This window comes from Oncorhynchus kisutch, linkage group LG1 (genome assembly GCF_002021735.2).
Source record: "Oncorhynchus kisutch isolate 150728-3 linkage group LG1, Okis_V2, whole genome shotgun sequence".
Lineage (NCBI taxonomy): Eukaryota > Metazoa > Chordata > Actinopteri > Salmoniformes > Salmonidae > Oncorhynchus > Oncorhynchus kisutch.
In genome coordinates this window covers 10,801,151-10,825,463 of record NC_034174.2, presented here as the reverse complement: position 1 = coordinate 10,825,463, position 24,313 = coordinate 10,801,151, and the positions used below count along the sequence as shown (strand labels likewise).

General features: G+C 42.2%; 1 protein-coding gene across 1 annotated transcript in view; it reads right to left on the bottom strand.

Annotated features, from left to right (window-relative positions):
• LOC109879241 (rho GTPase-activating protein 40) overlaps positions 1-24,313 on the bottom strand; it is a 43,946-nt gene that overhangs the window by 5,720 nt on the left and 13,913 nt on the right. The window contains exons 3-13 of the mRNA XM_031826009.1: positions 22,542-22,798; positions 19,509-19,785; positions 18,518-18,678; positions 17,825-17,990; positions 17,507-17,598; positions 17,327-17,404; positions 17,016-17,175; positions 9,913-9,995; positions 9,012-9,317; positions 2,011-2,154; positions 1,709-1,857 (exon numbers count right to left, since the gene is read on the bottom strand). Coding sequence (XP_031681869.1) covers positions 1,709-1,857; positions 2,011-2,154; positions 9,012-9,317; positions 9,913-9,995; positions 17,016-17,175; positions 17,327-17,404; positions 17,507-17,598; positions 17,825-17,990; positions 18,518-18,678; positions 19,509-19,785; positions 22,542-22,798 — 1,873 coding nt within the window. The remainder of the gene's footprint in view (positions 1-1,708; positions 1,858-2,010; positions 2,155-9,011; positions 9,318-9,912; positions 9,996-17,015; positions 17,176-17,326; positions 17,405-17,506; positions 17,599-17,824; positions 17,991-18,517; positions 18,679-19,508; positions 19,786-22,541; positions 22,799-24,313) is intronic.

Genomic DNA, 24,313 nt, shown 5'->3' with positions numbered 1-24,313 from the left:
GTCAACTTCAGCATTCTCAATTTCTGCTCAGTGAAATGCCAACGTAGCATTTCTGAAGCAAGGTTTTCTATGCAGTGGGTTTACTGTGTGCTTAGAGGTCACCACTAGGACAGGGATTCAGTGGTTTTACTGTGTGCTTAGAGATCACCACTAGGAGAGTGAATCAGTGGTTTTACTGTATGCTTAGAGATCACCACTAGGACAGGGATTCAGTGGTTTTACTGTATGCTTAGAGATCACCACTAGGACAGTGAATCAGTGGTTTTACTGTATGCTTAGAGATCACCACTAGGACAGGGATTCAGTGGTTTTACTGTATGCTTAGAGATCACCACTAGGACAGTGAATCAGTGGTTTTACTGTATGCTTAGAGGTCACCACTAGGACAGGGATTCAGTGGTTTTACTGTGTGCTTAGAGATCACTGCTAGGACAGTGAATCAGTGGTTTTACTGTGTGCTTAGAGATCACCACTAGGACAGTGAATCAGTGGTTTTACTGTATGCTTAGAGGTCACCACTAGGACAGGGATTCAGTGGTTTTACTGTATGCTTAGAGATCACCACTAGGACAGTGAATCAGTGGTTTTACTGTATGCTTAGAAGTCACCACTAGGACAGGGATTCAGTGGTTTTACTGTGTGCTTAGAGATTTTTTTATTTCACCTTTATTTAACCAGGTAGGCTAGTTGAGAACAAGTTCTCATTTGCAACTGCAACCTGGCCAAGATAAAGCATAGCAGTGTGAGCAGACAACAAAGAGTTACACATGGAGTAAACAATTAACAAGTCAATAACACAGTAGAAACCAAAGGGGGAGTCTATATACAATGTGTGCAAAAGGCATGAGGAGGTAGGCAAATAATTACAATTTTGCAGATTAACACTGGAGTGATGAATGATCAGATGGTCATGTACAGGTAGAGATATTGGTGTGCAAAAGAGCAGAAAAGTAAATAAATAAAAACAGTATGGGGATGAGGTAGGTGAAAAAGGGTGGGCTATTTACCAATAGACTATGTACAGCTGCAGCGATCGGTTAGCTGCTCAGATAGCTGATGTTTGAAGTTGGTGAGGGAGATAAAAGTCTCCAACTTCAGCGATTTTTGCAATTCGTTCCAGTCACAGGCAGCAGAGTACTGGAACGAAAGGCGGCCAAATGAGGTGTTGGCTTTAGGGATGATCAGTGAGATACACCTGCTGGAGCGCGTGCTACGGATGGGTGTTGCCATCGTGACCAGTGAGCTGAGATAAGGCGGAGCTTTACCTAGCATGGACTTGTAGATGACCTGGAGCCAGTGGGTCTGGCGACGAATATGTAGCGAGGGCCAGCCGACTAGAGCATACAAGTCGCAGTGGTGGGTGGTATAAGGTGCTTTAGTGACGAAACGGATGGCACTGTGATAGATCACCACTAGGACAGTGAATCAGTGGTTTTACTGTGTGCTTAGAGGTCACCACTAGGACAGTGAATCAGTGGTTTTACTGTGTGCTTAGAGGTCACCACTATGACAGGGAATCAGTGGTTTTACTGTGTGCTTAGAGGTCACCACTAGGACAGGGATTCAGTGGTTTTACTGTGTGCTTAGAGGTCACCACTAGGACAGCGATTCAGTGGTTTTACTGTGTGCTTAGAGATCACCACTAGGACAGAGTTTTCCCTGATCAGCTGGGTAAAAGGATTGATTGATTGATTGTAGTGTACTGTACCTCTTGAGCAGGCCCTTGGTGTTGTCAGAGCTGTGGAGATGCCTGTGGAACTGAGCCAGTAGGTCTGATGCTCTGGAGTTTATGTTGACCTTGACCTCCATGGTGCTGCTCATCAGTTCTCCCACCTGGATCTTTACTGTACGACATGGCTGGTGGGGGTGGGGGGGTGGGGGGGAACAGGGGAGAGGAGAGAGAAATAGATGCTATCAAAATAGATGCTAAATTAGAGCCAGTGAGAGAAAACAAGTCCGAGTGTAAGTGCAAGTTACAAAAGTATTAGTAGTTTCTAGAAAAACAGCTACCTCGGAGGAGTTCTTGTCAGGTTTATCCTTGCGGTCCTGGTGAATTTTCCTCAGCAGGTTCTTGATGCGACGATCGTAGAACTGGTACCTTCGGTTACTGTTCTCATTCAGCTTACGCACCTGGCTCATCAGGAAGTTAGGGATCTGCCATGGAGGAAGATATTTCATTAATCCACTTGCCATTACAATGATCTTGTTGTCAACCTTTACATGAGTACATCCTAGCTTTTGATTTAACCTTGCATACAGACTATAGTCTGTCTGATGAGTAAACAGTAAGAGAGAAAAGCTGTGCAAAGGGACGTAAGTGTTCAAATCAAATCAAATCAAATTTATTTATATAGCCCTTCGTACATCAGCTGATATCTCAAAGTGCTGTACAGAAACCCAGCCTAAAACCCCAAACAGCAAGCAATGCAGGTGTAGAAGCACGGTGGTGCTTGGTGGTAGATTGGTGGGAAGATGTAAGTGTTGGTGGTAGATTGGTGGGAAGATGTAAGTGTTGGTGGTAGATTGGTGGGAAGATGTAAGTGTTGGTGGTAGATTGGTGGGAGTGTCCTACACACCATAGCTGCGGGAAGATGTAAGTGTTGGTGGTAGATTGGTGGGAGTGTCCCACACACCATAGCTGCGGGAAGATGTAAGTGTTGGTGGTAGATTGGTGGGAAGATGTAAGTGTTGGTGGTAGATTGGTGGGAGTGTCCCACACACCATAGCTGCGTGAAGATGTAAGTGTTGGTGGTAGATTGGTGGGAGTGTCCCACACACCATAGCTGCGGGAAGATGTTTGAGCGGGGGAGGGGGGGGGGGGCTGACCTCGGCGTGGGTGTTGGTTCTCTCCTTCCCATCCGTTAGGCTACGTGACTCTCACTCAGTATCGATCTGACAGCTCACCATACACACAAGGTCCCGTTAGCTGTCCAGCAATGACTGCCTCTAAAAGAATATCTAACTGTTGGGACCCACACAAACAGGACAAGCTACACTAATATCCAAATGATTTTAAACTCAAAATAGACAGGTTGATTAAAGAAGGGGAATAAATGTTCCAACCACGAGCTGCAAATTTGGAATAATACATGTTTCTCGTTTATTTTAGGCTTTTTTTGCGAACTGCTACTGTGTCATTTAGAATGAGTTAAACACCCCTAACTGCTACTGTGTCATTTAGAATGAGTTAAACACCCCTAACTGCTACTGTGTCATTTAGAATGAGTTAAAACCCCCTAACTGCTACTGTGTCATTTAGAATGAGTTAAACACCCCCTAACTGCTACTGTGTCATTTAGAATGAGTTAAACACCCCTAACTGCTACTGTGTCATTTAGAATGAGTTAAACCCCCCTAACTGCTACTGTGTCATTTAGAATGAGTTAAAACCCCCTAACTGCTACTGTGTCATTTAGAATGAGTTAAACACCCCCTAACTGCTACTGTGTCATTTAGAATGAGTTAAACACCCCTAACTGCTACTGTGTCATTTAGAATGAGTTAAAAACCCCTAACTGCTACTGTGTCATTTAGAATGAGTTAAAACCCCCTAACTGCTACAGTGTCATTTAGAATGAGTTAAAAAAAACTAACTGCTACTGTGTCATTTAGAATGAGTTAAACCCCCCTAACTGCTACAGTGTCATTTAGAATGAGTTAAACCCCCCTAACTGCTACAGTGTCATTTAGAATGAGTAAAAAAAAAAAACTAGCTGCTACAGTGTCATTTAGAATGAGTTAAAACCCCCCGAACTGCTACAGTGTCATTTAGAATGAGTTAAACCCCCCCTAACTGCTACTGTGTCATTTAGAATGAGTTAAACCCCCCTAACTGCTACAGTGTCATTTAGAATGAGTTAAACCCCCCTAACTGCTACTGTGTCATTTAGAATGAGTTAAACCCCCCCTAACTGCTACTGTGTCATTTAGAATGAGTTAAACCCCCCTAACTGCTACTGTGTCATTTAGAATGAGTTAAACCCCCCTAACTGCTACAGTGTCATTTAGAATGAGTTAAAAAAAAAACTAACTGCTACAGTGTCATTTAGAATGAGTTAAAACCCCCCGAACTGCTACAGTGTCATTTAGAATGAGTTAAACACCCCCCGAACTGCTAGTGTGTCATTTAGAATGAGTTAAACCCCCCTAACTGCTAGTGTGTCATTTAGAATGAGTTAAACACCCCCCGAACTGCTAGTGTGTCATTTAGAATGAGTTAAACACCCCCCGAACTGCTAGTGTGTCATTTAGAATGAGTTAAACACCCCCCGAACTGCTAGTGTGTCATTTAGAATGAGTTAAACCCCCCTAACTGCTACAGTGTCATTTAGAATGAGTTAAACACCCCCCGAACTGCTAGTGTGTCATTTAGAATGAGTTAAACCCCCCTAACTGCTACAGTGTCATTTAGAATGAGTTAAACACCCCTAACTGCTACAGTGTCATTTAGAATGAGTTTTTAAAAAAACTAACTGCTACTGTGTCATTTAGAATGAGTTAAAACCCCCCGAACTGCTACTGTGTCATTTAGAATGAGTAAAAAAAAAAAAAACGGCTACTGTGTCATTTAGAATGAGTTAAAACCCCCCCGAACTGCTAGTGTGTCATTTAGAATGAGTTAAAAAAAAACTAACTGCTAGTGTGTCATTTAGAATGAGTTAAACCCCCCTAACTGCTACTGTGTCATTTAGAATGAGTTAAACACCCCTAACTGCTACAGTGTCATTTAGAATGAGTTAAACACCCCCCGAACTCCTAGTTTTAATTTAGAATGGGTTAAAACTCCCCGAACTGCTAGTTTTAATTTAGAGTGGGTTAAAACTCCCGAACTGCTAGTTTTAATTTAGAATGAGTTAAACCCCCCGAACTGCTAGTTTTAATTTAGAATGGGTTAAACCCCCCTAACTGCTACAGTGTCATTTAGAAGGAGTTAAACCCCCCCTAACTGCTAGTGTGTCATTTAGAATGAGTTAAACCCCCCGAACTGCTACAGTGTCATTTAGAATGAGTTAAAACCCCCCCGAACTGCTAGTGTGTCATTTAGAATGAGTTAAAACCCCCCCGAACTGCTAGTATGTCATTTAGAATGAGTTAAAACCCCCCCGAACTGCTAGTGTGTCATTTAGAATGAGTTAAAACCCCCCGAACTGCTACTGTGTCATTTAGAATGAGTTAAAACTCCCCGAACTGCTAGTTTTAATTTAGAATGGGTTAAAACTCCCGAACTGCTAGTTTTAATTTAGAATGAGTTAAACCCCCCGAACTGCTAGTTTTAATTTAGAATGAGTTAAACCCCTCGAACTGCTAGTTTTAATTTAGAATGAGTTAAAACCCCCCCGAACTGCTAGTATGTCATTTAGAATGAGTTAAAAACCCCCGAACTGCTAGTTTTAATTTAGAATGGGTTAAAACCCCCGAACTGCTAGTTTTAATTTAGAATGAGTTAAACCCCCCGAACTGCTAGTTTTAATTTAGAATGGGTTAAACCCCCCTAACTGCTACAGTGTCATTTAGAAGGAGTTAAACCCCCCTAACTGCTACTGTGTCATTTAGAATGAGTTAAACCCCCCTAACTGCTACTGTGTCATTTAGAAGGAGTTAAACCCCCCTAACTGCTACAGTGTCATTTAGAATGAGTTAAACCCCCCTAACTGCTACAGTGTCATTTAGAATGAGTTAAACCCCCCTAACTGCTACAGTGTCATTTAGAAGGAGTTAAACCCCCCTAACTGCTACAGTGTCATTTAGAAGGAGTTAAACCCCCCTAACTGCTACAGTGTCATTTAGAATGAGTTAAACCCCCCTAACTGCTACAGTGTCATTTAGAAGGAGTTAAACCCCCCTAACTGCTAGTGTGTAATTTAGAATGAGTTTAAAAAAAACTAACTGCTACTGTGTCATTTAGAATGAGTTAAAAAAAAACTAACTGCTAGTGTGTCATTTAGAATGAGTTAAACACCCCCCGAACTGCTAGTGTGTCATTTAGAATGAGTTAAACACCCCCCGAACTGCTAGTGTGTCATTTAGAATGAGTTAAACCCCCCTAACTGCTAGTGTGTCATTTAGAATGAGTTAAACACCCCCCGAACTGCTAGTGTGTCATTTAGAATGAGTTAAACACCCCCCGAACTGCTAGTGTGTCATTTAGAATGAGTTAAACCCCCCTAACTGCTACAGTGTCATTTAGAATGAGTTAAACACCCCTAACTGCTACAGTGTCATTTAGAATGAGTTTTTTTTTAAACTAACTGCTACTGTGTCATTTAGAATGAGTTAAAACCCCCCTAACTGCTACTGTGTCATTTAGAATGAGTTAAAACCCCCCGAACTGCTACTGTGTCATTTAGAACGAGTAAAAAAAAAAAAAACTGCTACTGTGTCATTTAGAATGAGTTAAAACCCCCCCGAACTGCTAGTGTGTCATTTAGAATGAGTTAAAACCCCCCTAACTGCTAGTGTGTCATTTAGAATGAGTTAAACCCCCCTAACTGCTACTGTGTCATTTAGAATGAGTTAAACACCCCTAACTGCTACAGTGTCATTTAGAATGAGTTAAACACCCCTAACTGCTACAGTGTCATTTAGAATGAGTTAAAACCCCCCCGAACTGCTAGTTTTAATTTAGAATGGGTTAAAACTCCCGAACTGCTAGTTTTAATTTAGAATGAGTTAAACCCCCCGAACTGCTAGTTTTAATTTAGAATGGGTTAAACCCCCCTAACTGCTACAGTGTCATTTAGAAGGAGTTAAACCCCCCCTAACTGCTACAGTGTCATTTAGAATGAGTTAAAACCCCCCCGAACTGCTACTGTGTCATTTAGAATGAGTTAAAACCCCCCCGAACTGCTAGTGTGTCATTTAGAATGAGTTAAAACCCCCCCGAACTGCTAGTTTTAATTTAGAATGGGTTAAAACTCCCGAACTGCTAGTTTTAATTTAGAATGAGTTAAACCCCCCGAACTGCTAGTTTTAATTTAGAATGAGTTAAACCCCCCGAACTGCTAGTTTTAATTTAGAATGAGTTTTAAAAAAACGAACTGCTAGTGTGTCATTTAGAATGAGTTAAAACCCCCCTAACTGCTAGTGTGTCATTTAGAATGAGTTAAACCCCCCTAACTGCTACAGTGTCATTTAGAATGAGTTAAACACCCCTAACTGCTACAGTGTCATTTAGAATGAGTTTTTAAAAAAACTAACTGCTACTGTGTCATTTAGAATGAGTTAAAACCCCCCGAACTGCTACTGTGTCATTTAGAATGAGTAAAAAAAAAAAAAACTGTTACTGTGTCATTTAGAATGAGTTAAAACCCCCCCGAACTGCTAGTGTGTCATTTAGAATGAGTTAAAACCCCCCTAACTGCTAGTGTGTCATTTAGAATGAGTTAAACCCCCCTAACTGCTACTGTGTCATTTAGAATGAGTTAAACACCCCTAACTGCTACAGTGTCATTTAGAATGAGTTAAACACCCCTAACTGCTACAGTGTCATTTAGAATGAGTTAAACACCCCCCGAACTTCTAGTTTTAATTTAGAATGGGTTAAAACTCCCCGAACTGCTAGTTTTAATTTAGAGTGGGTTAAAACTCCCGAACTGCTAGTTTTAATTTAGAATGAGTTAAACCCCCCGAACTGCTAGTTTTAATTTAGAATGGGTTAAACCCCCCTAACTGCTACAGTGTCATTTAGAAGGAGTTAAACCCCCCCTAACTGCTAGTGTGTCATTTAGAATGAGTTAAACCCCCCGAACTGCTACAGTGTCATTTAGAATGAGTTAAAACCCCCCCGAACTGCTACTGTGTCATTTAGAATGAGTTTTAAAAAAAACGAACTGCTAGTGTGTCATTTAGAATGAGTTAAAACCCCCCCGAACTGCTAGTGTGTCATTTAGAATTAGTTTTAAAAAAACGAACTGCTACTGTGTCATTTAGAATGAGTTAAAACCCCCCGAACTGCTAGTTTTAATTTAGAATGGGTTAAAACTCCCGAACTGCTAGTTTTAATTTAGAATGAGTTAAACCCCCCGAACTGCTAGTTTTAATTTAGAATGAGTTAAACCCCCCGAACTGCTAGTTTTAATTTAGAATGAGTTAAAACCCCCCCGAACTGCTAGTGTGTCATTTAGAATGAGTTAAAACCCCCCGAACTGCTAGTTTTAATTTAGAATGGGTTAAAACTCCCGAACTGCTAGTTTTAATTTAGAATGAGTTAAACCCCCCGAACTGCTAGTTTTAATTTAGAATGGGTTAAAACTCCCCGAACTGCTAGTTTTAATTTAGAATGAGTTAAACCCCCCGAACTGCTAGTTTTAATTTAGAATGGGTTAAACCCCCCTAACTGCTACAGTGTCATTTAGAAGGAGTTAAACCCCCCTAACTGCTACTGTGTCATTTAGAATGAGTTAAACACCCCTAACTGCTACTGTGTCATTTAGAAGGAGTTAAACCCCCCTAACTGCTACAGTGTCATTTAGAAGGAGTTAAACCCCCCTAACTGCTACAGTGTCATTTAGAATGAGTTAAACCCCCCTAACTGCTACAGTGTCATTTAGAAGGAGTTAAACCCCCCTAACTGCTACAGTGTCATTTAGAAGGAGTTAAACCCCCCTAACTGCTACAGTGTCATTTAGAATGAGTTAAACCCCCCTAACTGCTACAGTGTCATTTAGAAGGAGTTAAACCCCCCTAACTGCTAGTGTGTAATTTAGAATGAGTTTTAAAAAAACTAACTGCTACTGTGTCATTTAGAATGAGTTTAAAAAAAACGAACTGCTAGTATGTCATTTAGAATGAGTTAAACACCCCTAACTGCTACTGTGTCATTTAGAATGGTCTGGGACTCTAGTGTGCTAGCTAACTCCCTCGTGTAATTTTACAATCTTGCCACCAGGGGACGCTACTGCACCCCTGCTTCCCGTGCCCTTGCTACAAACCCAACCAAGCTTCTGATGTTTCTATTGGTAAATAAATACTTAAATGAAAAGTGTTGTTGGTAGCCTGAAGTTTTTACTTACGGTCCAGAGCAGGTCCTGGTAGCGTATGAGTAGCCTCATGATGTCAGCAGCCTTCTCAGCATGTCCTTTCTCTTCCCCTGGCCCCCCGTCAGTGAGGCGAGAGGGTGCGGCCTTGTGGAGGAACAGGTTGGGGACCTTCTCAACATGTCCTTTCTCCTCCCCTGGCCCCCCGTCAGTGAGGCGGGTGGGTACGGCCTTGTGGAGGAACAGGAACAGGTTGGGGGCCATGATGGTGGACACGGCCCACAGGTTCATACGGTTCCTCCTCTCTCTGGAGACTACCTTGGAAAGAAACTCCAACAGAGCCTGCAGAGAGGAGAAGGAGCCTTTATTGTCTGTTCCCGCAGAAATGTGCTTTAAAAGGAGAGGAGACCTGTTTTACAGTGAGCCCCTCTATCAGTAATAAAAAATGTTTTCTCTTCGTAAGATTGAAATTGTTGACTTGAACGATGACGGTGGCTGAAGTGTTTTTCTGACAATGTTATTCTGTGTCATCAACAGAGGGACAAAGGCTCTGAAACGTTGAATCAGACCAGACATCTACAGTCATCCATGATGATATCATCTTAAAGGCAACCTAGTAATGTGAAAGTATTCAAGTAGTCACGATTATTTATTCCGCATACGTGAACAAGAGCACAAGCTAGTTACATAAGAGCAGAACAACTCATCAAGGTGCTGAGAGTGCCCTCTCATGCCATTACCTCCTACCATACGTGGAGGAGTTGACACATTATATTATATAAGAGATATATGACTCATTAATGCATCACCTACGAGATGTACGTGTGGAGGTTTGAGATGTAATACATTATACAGAAGAAGTGGAAATTTAAAGTGCATCGCTATAACCATCTGGTTACTTCATGGTCATGGAATCATTTGGAGTCTCACAGAATACCTTGAGTGTGTTCCTGTTGGGTTCAGGCAGTAGGAGGATGAGGAGGTTCAGAACGTGTAGCTTCTGTTTCAGCTCAGGGATGTCTGTAGAGCAGGAGGAAGGGGAAAGACAGAACAGACAACAGGGGTATGAAGGATCAACACACACTCATTTCATTTCCTTTGGCCCAACCATAATCTGATCTGTAGAGATGAATGACTCTGACAGGAAGCCATTAGGTTTCAAATGATTCATCATTAATCTAATGTAAAGAAGACGTGTCTAAAGTTTCATATTCACATCACAAGCTACTTATTACTTGAATCATTCTGTCATTTATTTAATGGCATTAAAACTGTACCGGAAGTGGCGTTATTAATAGTATAGCTGTCACGGCCGTTGACTGAAGAGGACCAAGGTGCAGCGTGGTTAGTGTGGTACATATTATTTTTATTAGAAAAGACCCCGAACAAAAACAACAAACACTACAAAACAAACCGTGAAGCTAAAGGCTATGCGCCATAAACAAAGTCAACTTCCCACAAAGATAGGTGGGAAAAAGGGCTGCCTAAGTATGGTTCTCAATCAGATAGACAACGATAGACAGCTGTCCCTGATTGAGAACCCTACCCGGCCAAAACATAGAAATACAACAATAGACAGCTGTCCCTGATTGAGAACCCTACCCGGCCAAAACATAGAAATACAAATAATAGAACACCCACCCCAAATCACACCCTGACCAAACCAAATAGAGACATAAAAAGGATCTCTAAGGTCAGGGCGTGACAATAGCAGATTCAGACGAGCAGCTTAAAGGCTATCATGTTGTTTATCTTCATTAGACCTCTAAGTAGTATGGACATAAAAGATTAGCACTGCGTTCTGCTGCCGATACAGTAAGGAGACCTAGACTTAGATCTGTACAGCATGCATGGCTGTGTGACTGGGCAGTCATAGGAGATGAGTGTGTGTGTGTGTGTGTGTGTGTGTGTGTGTGTGTGTGTGTGTGTGTGTGTGTGTGTGTGTGTGTGTGTGTGTGTGTGTGTGTGTGTGTGTGTTTTTGTGGGTACCAGAAGTCCTCACAAGGATAGTAAAACAAGGACAATTTGTCGGGACATTTTAGGCTCAGGGGTTAGGTTTAGGGTTAGAAGTCAGGGTTAGGTTTAGGGTTAGAAGTTAGGGTTAGGTTTAGGGTTAGAAGTTAGGGTTAGGTTTAGGGTTAGAAGTTAGGGTTAGGTTTAGGGTTAGAAGTTAGGGTTAGGTGTTAGGGTTAGAAGTTAGGGTTAGGTTTAGGGTTAGAAGTTAGGGTTAGGTTTAGAAGTTAGGGTTAGGTTTAGGGTTAGAAGTTACGGTTAGGTTTAGGGTTAGGTTTAGGGTTAGAAGTTAGGGTTAGGTTTAGGGTTAGAAGTTAGGGTTAGGGTTAGAAGTTAGGGTTAGGTTTAGGGTTAGAAGTTAGGGTTAGGTTTAGGGTTAGAAGTTAGGGTTAGGTTTAGGGTTAGAAGTTAGGGTTAGGTTTAGGGTTAGAAGTTAGGTTTAGGGTTAGAAGTTAGGGTTAGGTTTAGGGTTAGAAGTTAGGGTTAGGTTTAGGGTTAGAAGTTAGGGTTAGGTTTAGGGTTAGAAGTTAGGGTTAGGTTTAGGGTTAGAAGTTAGTTTTTTTTTTGCAAATGTATAAAGAAATAAAAATGTAAATCTAACATTTCCATGAGTATTCAGACCCTTTACTCAGTACTTTGTTGAAGCACCTTTGGCAGCGATTACAGCCATGAGTCTTCTTAGGTATGACACTACAAGCTTGGCACACCTTTATTTGGGGAGTTTCTCCCATTCTTCTCTGCAGATCCTCTCAAGCTCTGTCAAGTTGGATGGGGAGTGTCGCTGCACAGCTATTTTCAGGTCTCTCCAGAGATGTTCGATCGGGTTCAAGTCCGGGCTCTGGCTGGGCCACTCAAGGACATTCAGAGACTTGTCCCGAAGCCACTCCTTCGTTGTCTTGGCTGTGTGCTTAGGGTCGTTATCCTGTTGGAAGGTGAAGCTATGCCCCAGTCTGAGGTCCTGAGCGCTCTGGAGCAGGTTTTCATCAAGGATCGCTCTGTACTTTGCTCCGTTCATCTTTCCCTCGATCCTGACTAGTCTCCCAGTCCCTGCCGCTGAAAAACATCTCCAGAGCATGATACTGCCACGACCATGCTTCACCGTAGGGATGGTGGCAGGTTTCCTCCAGGTGTGATGCTTGGCATTCAGGCCAAAGAGTTCAATCTTGGTTTCATCAGACCAGATAATCTTGTTTCTCATTGTTTGAGTCCTTTAAGTGCCTTTTGGCAAACTCTAAGTAGGCTTTTATGTGCCTTTTACTGAAGAGTGGCTTCTGTCTGGCCATTCTACCATAAAGGCCTGATTGGTGGAGTACTGCAGAGATTGTTGTCCTTCTGGAAAGTCCCATCTCCCATCTCCACGGAGGAACTCTGGAGTTCTTTCAGAGTGACCATCTGGTTCTTGGTTACCCCGTCTGACCAAGGACATTCTCTCCCGATTGCTCAGTTTGGCCATGTGGCCAGCTCTAGGAAGAGTCTTGGTGGTTCCAAACTTCTTCCATTTAAGAATGATGGAGGCTACTGTGTTCTTGGGGACCTTCAATGCTGCAGATATTTTTGGTACCCTTCCCCAGATCTGTGCCTAGACACAATCCTGTCTCGGAGTTCTATGGACAATTCCTTCAACCTCATGGCTTGGTTGTTGCTCTGACATGCACTGTTTATTGTAGGACATTATCTAGACAGGTGAGTGCCTTTCCAAATCATGTCCAATCAATTGAATTTAACACAGGTGGACTCCAATCAAGTTGTAGAATCATTTCAAGGATGGTCAATGGAAATAGGATTCACCTGAGCTCAAGTTTGAGTCTCATAGTAAAGGGTCTGAATACTGAATACGTATATATGTAAATAAGGTATTCATTTTCTTTAATTTTAATACATTTGCAAAAATGTCTAAAAACCTATTTTCCCTTTGTCATTATGGGATGTTGTGTGTAGATTGGTGAGGGAAAATTTTTTTTGTAATAATTTTAGGATAAGGCTGGTACGTAACAACATGTGGACAAAGTCAACGGGTCTGAATAGTTTCATGCACTGTATAGATTTAGGGTTAAGGGTTACAGTTAGGGGTTAAGGGTTATGGTTAGGGGCTAAGGTTAGGGGTTAAGGTTAGGGGTTAAGGGTTATGGTTAGGGGTTAAGGTTAGGGGTTAAGGTTAGGGTTAGGGGTTAAGGTTGGGGGTTAAGGGTTATGGTTAGGGGTTAAGGTTAGGGGTTAAGGTTAGGGTTAGGGGTTAAGGTTAGGGGTTAAAGGTTATGGTTAGGGGTTAAGGTTAGGGGTTAAGGTTAGGGTTAGGGGTTAAGGTTAGGGGTTAAGGTTAGGGGTTAAGGGTTATGGTTAGGGGTTAAGGTTAGGGGTTAAGGTTAGGGTTAGGGGTTAATGTTAGGGGTTAAGGGTTATGGTTAGGGGTTAAGGTTAGGGGTTAAGGTTAGGGGTTAAGGTTAGGGGTTAATGTTAGGGGTTAAGGGTTATGGTTAGGGGTTAAGGTTAGGAGTTAAGGTTAGGGTTAGGAGTTAAGGTTAGGGGTTAAGGGTTACGGTTAGGGGTTAAGGTTAGGGGTTAAGGTTAGGGTTAGGAGTTAAGGTTAGGGGTTAAGGGTTACGGTTAGGGGTTAAGGTTAGGGGTTAAGGTTAGGGGTTAAGGTTAGGGTTAGGAGTTAAGGTTAGGGGTTAAGGTTAGGGGTTTACGGTTAGGGGTTTACGGTTAGGGGTTAAGGTTAGGGGTTAAGGGTTATGGTTAGGGGTTAAGGTTAGGGGTTACGGTTAGGGGTTACGGGTTATGGTTAGGGGTTAAGGTTAGGGGTTAAGGTTAGGGGTTAAGGTTAGGGGTTAAGGGTTATGGTTAGGGGTTAAGGTTAGGGGTTAAGGTTAGGGGTTAAGGTTAGGGTTAGGAGTTAAGGTTAGGGGTTAAGGGTTACGGTTAGGGGTTAAGCTTAGGGGTTAAGGTTAGGGGTTAAGGGTTATGGTTAGGGGTTAAGGTTAGGGGTTAAGGTTAGGGGTTAAGGTTAGGGTTAGGAGTTAAGGTTAGGGGTTAAGGGTTACGGTTAGGGGTTAAGGTTAGGGGTTAAGGTTAGGGGTTAAGGGTTAAGGGTTACGGTTAGGGGTTAAGGTTAGGGGTTAAGGTTAGGGGTTTACGGTTAGGGGTTTACGGTTAGGGGTTAAGGTTTGGGGCTAAGGGTTGGGGTTAAGGGTTAAGGTTAAGGGTTAAGGTTAGCGGTTAAGGGTTAAGGTTAGGGGTTAAGGGTTAAGGTTAGGGGTTAAGGTTAGCGGTTAAGGGTTAAGGTTAGGGTTATGGGTTAGGGTTATGGTTAGGGGTTAAGGTTAGGGGTTAAGGTTAGGGGTTAAGGGTTAAGGTTAGGGTTATGGGTTACAGTTAGGGGTTAAGGGTTAAGGTTAGGGTTATGGGTTAGTGTTACGGTTAGGGGTTAAGGTTAGGGTTAGGAGTTAAGGTTAGGGGTTACGGTTAGGGTTAGGTTTAGGGGTTAGGGAATAAATTGTTTGCTCCCCACAAGGATAGTAAAACTAAACTGTGTGTGTGTGTGTGTGTGTGTGCGTGTGAAATGCTTAGATACATAATGAAAACTGACTCAGACTAAGTAATGACTATATACACTCAGACTAAGTAATGACTATATATACTCAGACTAAGTAATGACTATATATACTCAGACTAAGTAATGACTATATATACTCAGACTAAGTAATGACTATATATACTCAGACTAAGTAATGATTATATATACTCAGACTAAGTAATGACTATATATACTCAGACTAAGTAATGACTATATATACTCAGACTAAGTAATGACTATATATACTCAGACTAAGTAATGATTATATATACTCAGACTAAGTAATGATTATATATACTCAGACTAAGTAATGACTATATACACTTAGACTAAGTAATGACTATATACACTCAGACTAAGTAATGACTATATATACTCAGACTAAGTAATGACTATATACACTCAGACTAAGTAATGACTATATATACTCAGACTAAGTAATGACTATATACACTTAGACTAAGTAATGACTATATACACTCAGACTAAGTAATGACTATATATACTCAGACTAAGTAATGACTATATACACTCAGACTAAGTAATGACTATATACACTCAGACTAAGTAATGACTATATATACTCAGACTATGTAATGACTATATATACTCAGACTAAGTAATGACTATATACACTCAGACTAAGTAATGATTATATATACTCAGACTAAGTAATGACTATATACACTCAGACTAAGTAATGACTATATACACTCAGACTAAGTAATGATTATATATACTCAGACTAAGTAATGACTATATACACTCAGACTAAGTAATGACTATATACACTCAGACTAAGTAATGACTATATACACTCAGACTAAGTAATGATTATATACACTCAGACTAAGTAATGACTATATACACTTAGACTAAGTAATGACTATATACACTCAGACTAAGTAATGACTATATACACTCAGACTAAGTAATGACTATATACACTCAGACTAAGTAATGACTATATACACTCAGACTAAGTAATGACTATATATACTCAGACTAAGTAATGACTATATACACTCAGACTAAGTAATGACTATATACACTCAGACTAAGTAATGACTATATACACTCAGACTAAGTAATGACTATATACACTCAGACTAAGTAATGACTATATACACTCAGACTAAGTAATGACTATATACACTCAGACTAAGTAATGACTATATACACTCAGACTAAGTAATGACTATATACACTCAGACTAAGTAATGACTATATACACTCAGACTAAGTAATGACTATATACACTCAGACTAAGTAATGACTATATACACTTAGACTAAGTAATGACTATATATACTCAGACTAAGTAATGACTATATATACTCAGACTAAGTAATGACTATATACACTTAGACTAAGTAATGACTATATACACTTAGACTAAGTAATGACTATATATACTCAGACTAAGTAATGACTATATACACTCAGACTAAGTAATGACTATATATACTCAGACTAAGTAATGACTATATATACTCAGACTAAGTAATGACTATATATACTCAGACTAAGTAATGACTATATATACTCAGACTAAGTAATGACTATATATACTCAGACTAAGTAATGACTATATATACTCAGACTATGTAATGACTATATACACTCAGACTAAGTAATGACTATATACACTCAGACTAAGTAATGACTATATATACTCTCCTGACATATTTAGATTTGGACAGTGAAGCTAAAACTTTTAATGTGGCTCTATACTTTGAGATCAAATTTATATTTATATGACAGTACACAATGTCACCTTTTATTTGAGGGTATTTTCATACGTATCTGTTATACCATTTAGAAATGAAAGCACTTTATGTATCTAGTCCCCCCATTTGAAGGAGGCATAAGTATTTGTAAAAATGTGTGGACTACATCAAGCTTGTGACTCTACAAACTTGTTGGATGCATTTTCAGTTTGTTTTGGTTGTGTTTCAGATTCTGTTGTGCCCAAAATAAATCAATTATAAATGATCTATTGTGTCATTTTGGAGTCACTTTTATTGTAAATAAGAATATAATATGTTTCTAAACACTTCTACATTAATGTGGATGCTACCATGATTACTGATAATCCTGAATGAATCGTGAATAATAATGAGTGAGAAATTTACAGATGCACAAAGATCATATCCCCAAAACATACTGAACTCACAGTTAGCATGAGTTCGGGGTATGATTTTTATGCCTCTGTAACTTTCTCACTCATCATTATTTATGATTCATTCATGGTTATCCATAATTCTATTCTTATTTACAATAAAAGTGACTCCAAAATGACAAAAAGTATTGACCATTCATTTCTAAATGGTATAACAGATACGATAAAACATTTGATCTCATATCCAAAACGCTGGACTATAGAGACACATTAAAGGTTTTATCTTGGCGGGTAAATAAATAGATAGGGGATTGTCTGTGTGCCGACTCACCCCTGGTAGCACTGAAGGTGTTGAGGTGCTCCGCGGTGAGAAGTGGAGATGGTAGTTCTCTGATAAACTTCTTTAACAGGGCAGCAACATCGTTAGGACTGACCTCGTCCCAGATGAACCCTCCAGAGTAGAATTTCTGTTCCAGGTCCTGCTGCAGCTTCTGACCACAGGGAGAAACAGACAACATTGTTGAACAGTGTACAGGCATCTTTCTTTCATGACTGTATGGTGTTTGTACCCTGCACATGCAACTTATTGGATGTGCATATTCTATTTTCTAATTAGAAACAAGAGATTGGAAAATATATCACCTTGATTCTGGACTGAGAGCCTGAAACCCGCAGAATACCCTCTGAGTCAACTCCCCTCTTCTCCAGGAACCACAGCAGCTGTAGAAGATACATACAGATAAGAACAGAAGCAGACATGCAGGACATCATGCTCTTGGTTTTTAAGATAGATACTAGAAGTCGGTATTATGTTTAGCTTACCGCTTGCAGGATGAGAGGAGTGGAAGCAGTGGGTTTGACTTTCTGGTCATTCTCCAACAGGGTGGCCAGGGGAACCCCAAACAGGGCACCCTCTGTGAACGAAATAGAGAGAGAGAGAGAGAGAGAGAGAGAGAGAGAGAGAGAGAGAGAGAGAGAGAGAGGAAAGGTTAGTATTGCTGTCAACTCCTGTACTCTTTTCACATCTCCCAGGGCTTGACACATGCGTTTGGCTGCAGAGGCAGGAGGAGCACAAGAGGCCACACACACTGGGCTCGCAGTTTGTGTGTGTGTGTAAGTTGTGTTAGAGAGTTCACATACCTGGGATCTTCCTCTTGCAGGTCTTGTGTCGTTTGACATCGAGCTCCAGCAGGTCACAGAGCGCTGTCATGTCGATCAGGGCCAGCTGACGTACCTTTTTCATGTCCTGGTTGGACAAGTCCTGGATGCGAGTTACACCCAGACGACACTGGGGGCAGATCACCCTCTGTGGGGGGAGGGGGAGGGGGAGAGAGAGAGAGAGACAGAGATTCAGACAGAGAGAGAGAGAGAGAGAGAGAGAGAGAGAGAGAGAGAGAGAGAGAGAGAGAGACAGAGAGAGAGAGAGAGAGAGACAGAGAGAGAGAGAGAGAGAGAGAGAGAGAGAGAGACAGAGAGAGAGAGAGAGAGAGAGAGAGAGGCAGAGAGAGAGAGACAGAGAGAGAGAGAGAGAGAGAGACTTAGCAATGGATACATGTCATCTCTATTCCTCCCTCTCTTTCTCTCCCTCCTGTCTCCCCCCTCCCCTCTCCCCCTCTCCCCCCTCCCCCTCTCCCCCTCCCCCCTCCCTCTCTCCCCCTCCCCCTCTCCCCCCTCCCCCTCCCCCTTGAGTCTGAGTTCCTAACACTGTTATCTAACCTACTGTACAGGGTCCCAGTCTGAGTTGGTGTAGGAGGAGAGTTTTTCTGTTTTAATGCCTAAGATGATGTGTTCCACGCATTGCATGTGTACCGAGTGAGAGAGAGAGACTCTTACAGGAAGTGTGCCGTCCTCCTTCCTCTTGCAGCTGTTCTTTATCTGAGGCAGCTTAGCCTGTTTTAACAAGATGGCCGCCTGTTCGCAGTAGGCCACGTCTGTGATGAAAATCTCCTCTTTAGGGGCACCTCCATGCTTCTTCTGCTGGTCCAAGCTGACCTCTTGACAAACAAAATCAGGTTGATGTGTTAATGATAGTGTACCTCATAGCAGTCATAACGGTTAGCATAATGTAGGTCTGAGGTAGTAAAACACAATTAAATGTTTGCTCATTAATGCTGACCCCAAAGGTGATCAGGCCGGTACATCACTGGGGCCAAGCTTCCTGCCATCCAGGACTTTTATACCAGTCGGTGTCAGAGGAAGGCCCTAAAAATTGTCAACGACTCCAACCATCCCAGTCATAGACTGTTCTCTCTGCTACTGCGGTACCGGAGCACTAAGTCTAGGTCCAAAAGGCTTCTAAACAGCTTCTACCCCCAAGCCATAAGACTCCTGAACATCTAGTCAAATGGATACCCAGACTATTTGCATTGCCCCCCCCCCCTCCCCCCCCCCCCCCTCCATGCTGCTGCTACTCTCTGTTATTATCTTTGCATAGCCACTTTAACAACTCTACTCTTTAATTACTTGTTATTCTTATCGCTTACTTTTTGGGGGTATTTTATTAAAACTGCTTTGTTGGTTAAGGGCTTGTAAGTAAGCATGTGACAAATGCAATTGGATTCGATTGGATCTTTAATTAAGTTTATTTCACCTTAGACCAGCTGGTCTGTGGAGTGCGAGTTCAGGATTCATCTGAACCAATCAGAAGAGAGAATGTACACACACACACACACACACACACACACACACACACACACACACACACACACACACACACACACACACACACACACACACACACACACACACACACACACACACACACACGGTCAATGTATGTTATACTGTCAGGTACATATGGAGTAAAGATGTAGATAGCTGGTACCTTGTAGTGGTGTCTTGTTGACGGTCTCCATACTGTCATCCGGTAGAGATGATTTAGGCTCTGTAGGCTCAGAGTCTTGACACTCTGGTAGAGATGATTTAGGCTCTGTAGGCTCAGAGTCTTGACACTCTGGTAGAGATGATTTAGGCTCTGTAGGCTCAGAGTCTTGACACTCTGGTAGAGATGATTTAGGCTCTGTAGGCTCAGAGTCTTGACACTCTGGTAGAGATGATTTAGGCTCTGTAGACTCAGAGTCTTGACACTCCGGTAGAGGTGTCTGAGTGGAGAGAAGAGAAGGAAACATGTCAACTAATCTATCACATTGATTGACAAAGTCCTTTTTAACATGGGCAGTTTGTCGCAAAGTGCTTTTGCAGTAAAACTTCCTAGAACCCATAGAGCAAACAAACATGTCTACCAGCAGAGGTAGGATGAGCTCGAGTACAGTAACAGTTAGTCTCTTTACAGTGTCATGTCACTTCATGGTGTCTGATGACTGAATGGAAGCACGGAGAGAATAATTGTTTTCTAGTGTTAAACAGCTGATAGGATCAGAGAAACACCTATTTTACTCCATCTCGGGAGCTCAGACGACAAAGAATGGCCTTTACATGTGATTTTCCTTTATTCTGATAGGTCAACTGTCTTTGTAGAACTCCGGCACCAGTGAGAATAGAGGAAGGAATACAGTGAAGGATATTATTTAAACCAAAGGGACTCTGGGAGATGTACTCTGTGTGGACTAGAGTAAACCTTGCATTGGATGTGTACTTGACTCAGCTGGTGTAAAACCATAGAACAAACAAAAACCTGAAAGCTGTGTGTTTGTTTCGTTTCAGCTGCATGAACAGGAAATCCATCCTGTTATCACAGGAAATCCATCCTGTTAATCACAGGAAATCCATCCTGTTATCACAGGAAATCCATCCTGTTATCACAGGAAATCCATCCTGTTATCACAGGAAATCCATCCTGTTATCACAGGAAATCCATCCTGTTAATCACAGGAAATCCATCCTGTTATCACAGGAAATCCATCCTGTTATCACAGGAAATCCATCCTGTTATCACAGGAAATCCATCCTGTTATCACAGGAAATCCATCCTTTTATCACAGGAAATCCATCCTGTTAATCACAGGAAATCCATCCTGTTATCACAGGAAATCCATCCTGTTATCACAGGATATCCATCCTGTTATCACAGGAAATCCATCCTGTTATCACAGGAAAAATAATATCTACGGACTGATTGCACCACTAAGAAGAGACAGTATGAAACAATGTGGAAAGGAAAAGGAAATCCTACAGAATGATCCTTGAGGAAGAACAGTGACAGAAAGAGACTACTAACAATGTGTCAGTCTGACAGAAAGAGACTACTAACATTGTGTCAGTCTGACAGTAAAACAGTACTAACAATGTGTCAGTCTGACAGTAAGACAGTACTAACAATGTGTCAGTCTGACAGTAAGACAGTACTAACAATGTGTCAGTCTGACAGTAAGACAGTACTAACAATGTGTCAGTCTGACAGTAAGACAGTACTAACAATGTGTCAGTCTGACAGTAAGACAGTACTAACAATGTGTCAGTCTGACAGTAAGACAGTACTAACAATGTGTCAGTCTGACAGTAAGACAGTACTAACAATGTGTCAGTCTGACAGTAAGAGACTACTAACAATGTGTCAGTCTGACAGTAAGACAGTACTAACAATGTGTCAGTCTGACAGTAAGACAGTACTAACAATGTGTCAGTCTGACAGTAAGACAGTACTAACAATGTGTCAGTCTGACAGTAAGACAGTACTAACAATGTGTCAGTCTGACAGTAAGACAGTACTAACAATGTGTCAGTCTGACAGAAAGAGACTACTAACAATGTGTCAGTCCGACAGTAAGAGACTACTAACAATGTGTCAGTCCGACAGTAAGAGACTACTAACAATGTGTCAGTCCGACAGTAAGAGACTACTAACAATGTGTCAGTCCGACAGTAAGAGACTACTAACAATGTGTCAGTCCGACAGTAAGAGACTACTAACAATGTGTCAGTCCGACAGTAAGAGACTACTAACAATGTGTCAGTCCGACAGTAAGAGACTACTAACAATGTGTCAGTCTGACAGAAAGAGACTACTAACAATGTGTCAGTCCGACAGTAAGAGACTACTAACAATGTGTCAGTCCGACAGTAAGAGACTACTAACAATGTGTCAGTCTGACAGAAAGAGACTACTAACAATGTGTCAGTCTGACAGAAAGAGACTACTAACAATGTGTCAGTCTGACAGAAAGAGACTACTAACAATGTGTCAGTCTGACAGAAAGAGACTACTAACAATGTGTCAGTCTGACAGAAAGAGACTACTAACAATGTGTCAGTCCGACAGTAAGAGACTACTAACAATGTGTCAGTCTGACAGAAAGAGACTACTAACAATGTGTCAGTCTGACAGAAAGAGACTACTAACAATGTGTCAGTCTGACAGTAAGACAGTACTAACAATGTGTCAGTCTGACAGAAAGAGACTACTAACAATGTGTCAGTCTGACAGAAAGAGACTACTAACAATGTGTCAGTCTGTAAGAAAGAGACTACTAACAATGTGTCAGTCTGACAGAAAGAGACTACTAACAATGTGTCAGTCTGACAGAAAGAGACTACTAACAATGTGTCAGTCTGACAGAAAGAGACTACTAACAATGTGTCAGTCTGACAGTAAGACAGTACTAACAATGTGTCAGTCTGACAGTAAGACAGTACTAACAATGTGTCAGTCTGACAGAAAGAGACTACTAACAATGTGTCAGTCTGACAGAAAGAGACTACTAACAATGTGTCAGTCTGACAGAAAGAGACTACTAACAATGTGTCAGTCTGACAGTAAGACAGTACTAACAATGTGTCAGTCTGACAGAAAGAGACTACTAACAATGTGTCAGTCTGACAGAAAGAGACTACTAACATTGTGTCAGCAGTCAGTCTGACAGTAAGACAGTACTAACATTGTGTCAGCAGTCAGTCTGACCTGAGCAATAGAGGAGGCTGATGAGCTGAAGACGTCCCTGACGTCACGTGGTGGGTGTTTGCTCCTCTTCCTCAGGGACAGTGTGTAGGAGTCCAGTCTCCTCTGGACGGCAGCGGCCTGCGTACGGGTCAGAGTGGACAGCAGTATGGCCTGGTCAACATCCTGGTCCTCAGTGTCCCTGTCTCTGTCTGGTTTCTGCTGCCTGATCAGAGTGGAGAGACCGGCATCCTGCAGCCACCGCTCCTCCTGCTCCCCCTCTGGATCAACAATACAACTATTAAATAAACCCTTATTAGTCATGACATAATAGCTTCATCACAGAGCCTGTACAGAGTTCTCCCCAGGATATTTTACCAAGGTGCTGCTGATGAGTCATTCTAGGGGGAGGGCCGGGAGATTTAACACCTTCAAGAATAACCAATAAACCAGCAGACACTGTGATTGAATTAATACATTTAAATGAATTCATATTTAAATATTTTCCTATTTTTCCTAGAATTATCCTGGTAATTTCATTTTTCAATGGTCAACCTAACATGGACCATAGTTATGAGGGCCAGACAAGAGCAATTCCTGTAATTCACAGTGTGTGTGTGTGTGTGTGTGTGTGAAAAATATATATACTGTACATACAGTACCAGTCAAATGTTTGGACACCTACTCATTCAAGGGGTTTTATTCATTTGATTTGTTTAACACTGTTTTGGTTACTACTTGATTCCATATGTGTAATTTCATAGTTTTGATGTCTTCACTATTATTCTACAGTCTAGAAAATAGTAAAAATAAAGAAAAACCCTTGAATGAGGAGGTGTGTCCAAACTGTTAAATGGTACTGTATATTTGATTTATTTTACATAGAGGCGCAGCTCAGTCTACAAGGTGGGGAGGTGCAGCTCAGTCTACAAGGTGGGGAGGTGCAGCTCAGTCTACAAGGTGGGGAGGCGCAGCTCAGTCTACAAGGTGGGGAGGCGCAGCTCAGTCTACAAGGTGGGGAGGCGCAGCTCAGTCTACAAGGTGGGGAGGTGCAGCTCAGTCTACAAGGTGGGGAGGCGCAGCTCAGTCTACAAGGTGGGGAGGTGCAGCTCAGAGGTGCAGCTCAGTCTACAAGGTGGGGAGGGGCAGCTCAGTCTACAAGGTGGGGAGGCGCAGCTCAGTCTACAAGGTGGGGAGGTGCAGCTCAGTCTACAAGGTGGGGAGGGGCAGCTCAGTCTACAAGGTGGGGAGGCGCAGCTCAGTCTACAAGGTGGGGAGGCGCAGCTCAGTCTACAAGGTGGGGAGGCGCAGCTCAGTCTACAAGGTGGGGCAGTACAGCTCAGTCTACAAGGTGGGGCAGCACAGCTCAGTCTACAAGGTGGGGCAGCGCAGCTCAGTCTACAAGGTGGGGAGGCGCAGCTCAGTCTACAAGGTGGGGAGGCGCAGCTCAGTCTACAAGGTGGGGAGGGGCAGCTCAGTCTACAAGGTGGGGAGGGGCAGCTCAGTCTACAAGGTGGGGAGGCGCAGCTCAGTCTACAAGGTGGGGCAGTGCAGCTCAGTCTACAAGGTGGGGCAGTGCAGCTCAGTCTACAAGGTGGGGAGGCGCAGCTCAGTCTACAAGGTGGGGCAGTGCAGCTCAGTCTACAAGGTGGGGCAGCGCAGCTCAGTCTACAAGGTGGGGCAGTGCAGCTCAGTCTACAAGGTGGGGCAGCACAGCTCAGTCTACAAGGTGGGGAGGCGCAGCTCAGTCTACAAGGTGGGGCAGTGCAGCTCAGTCTACAAGGTGGGGAGGCGCA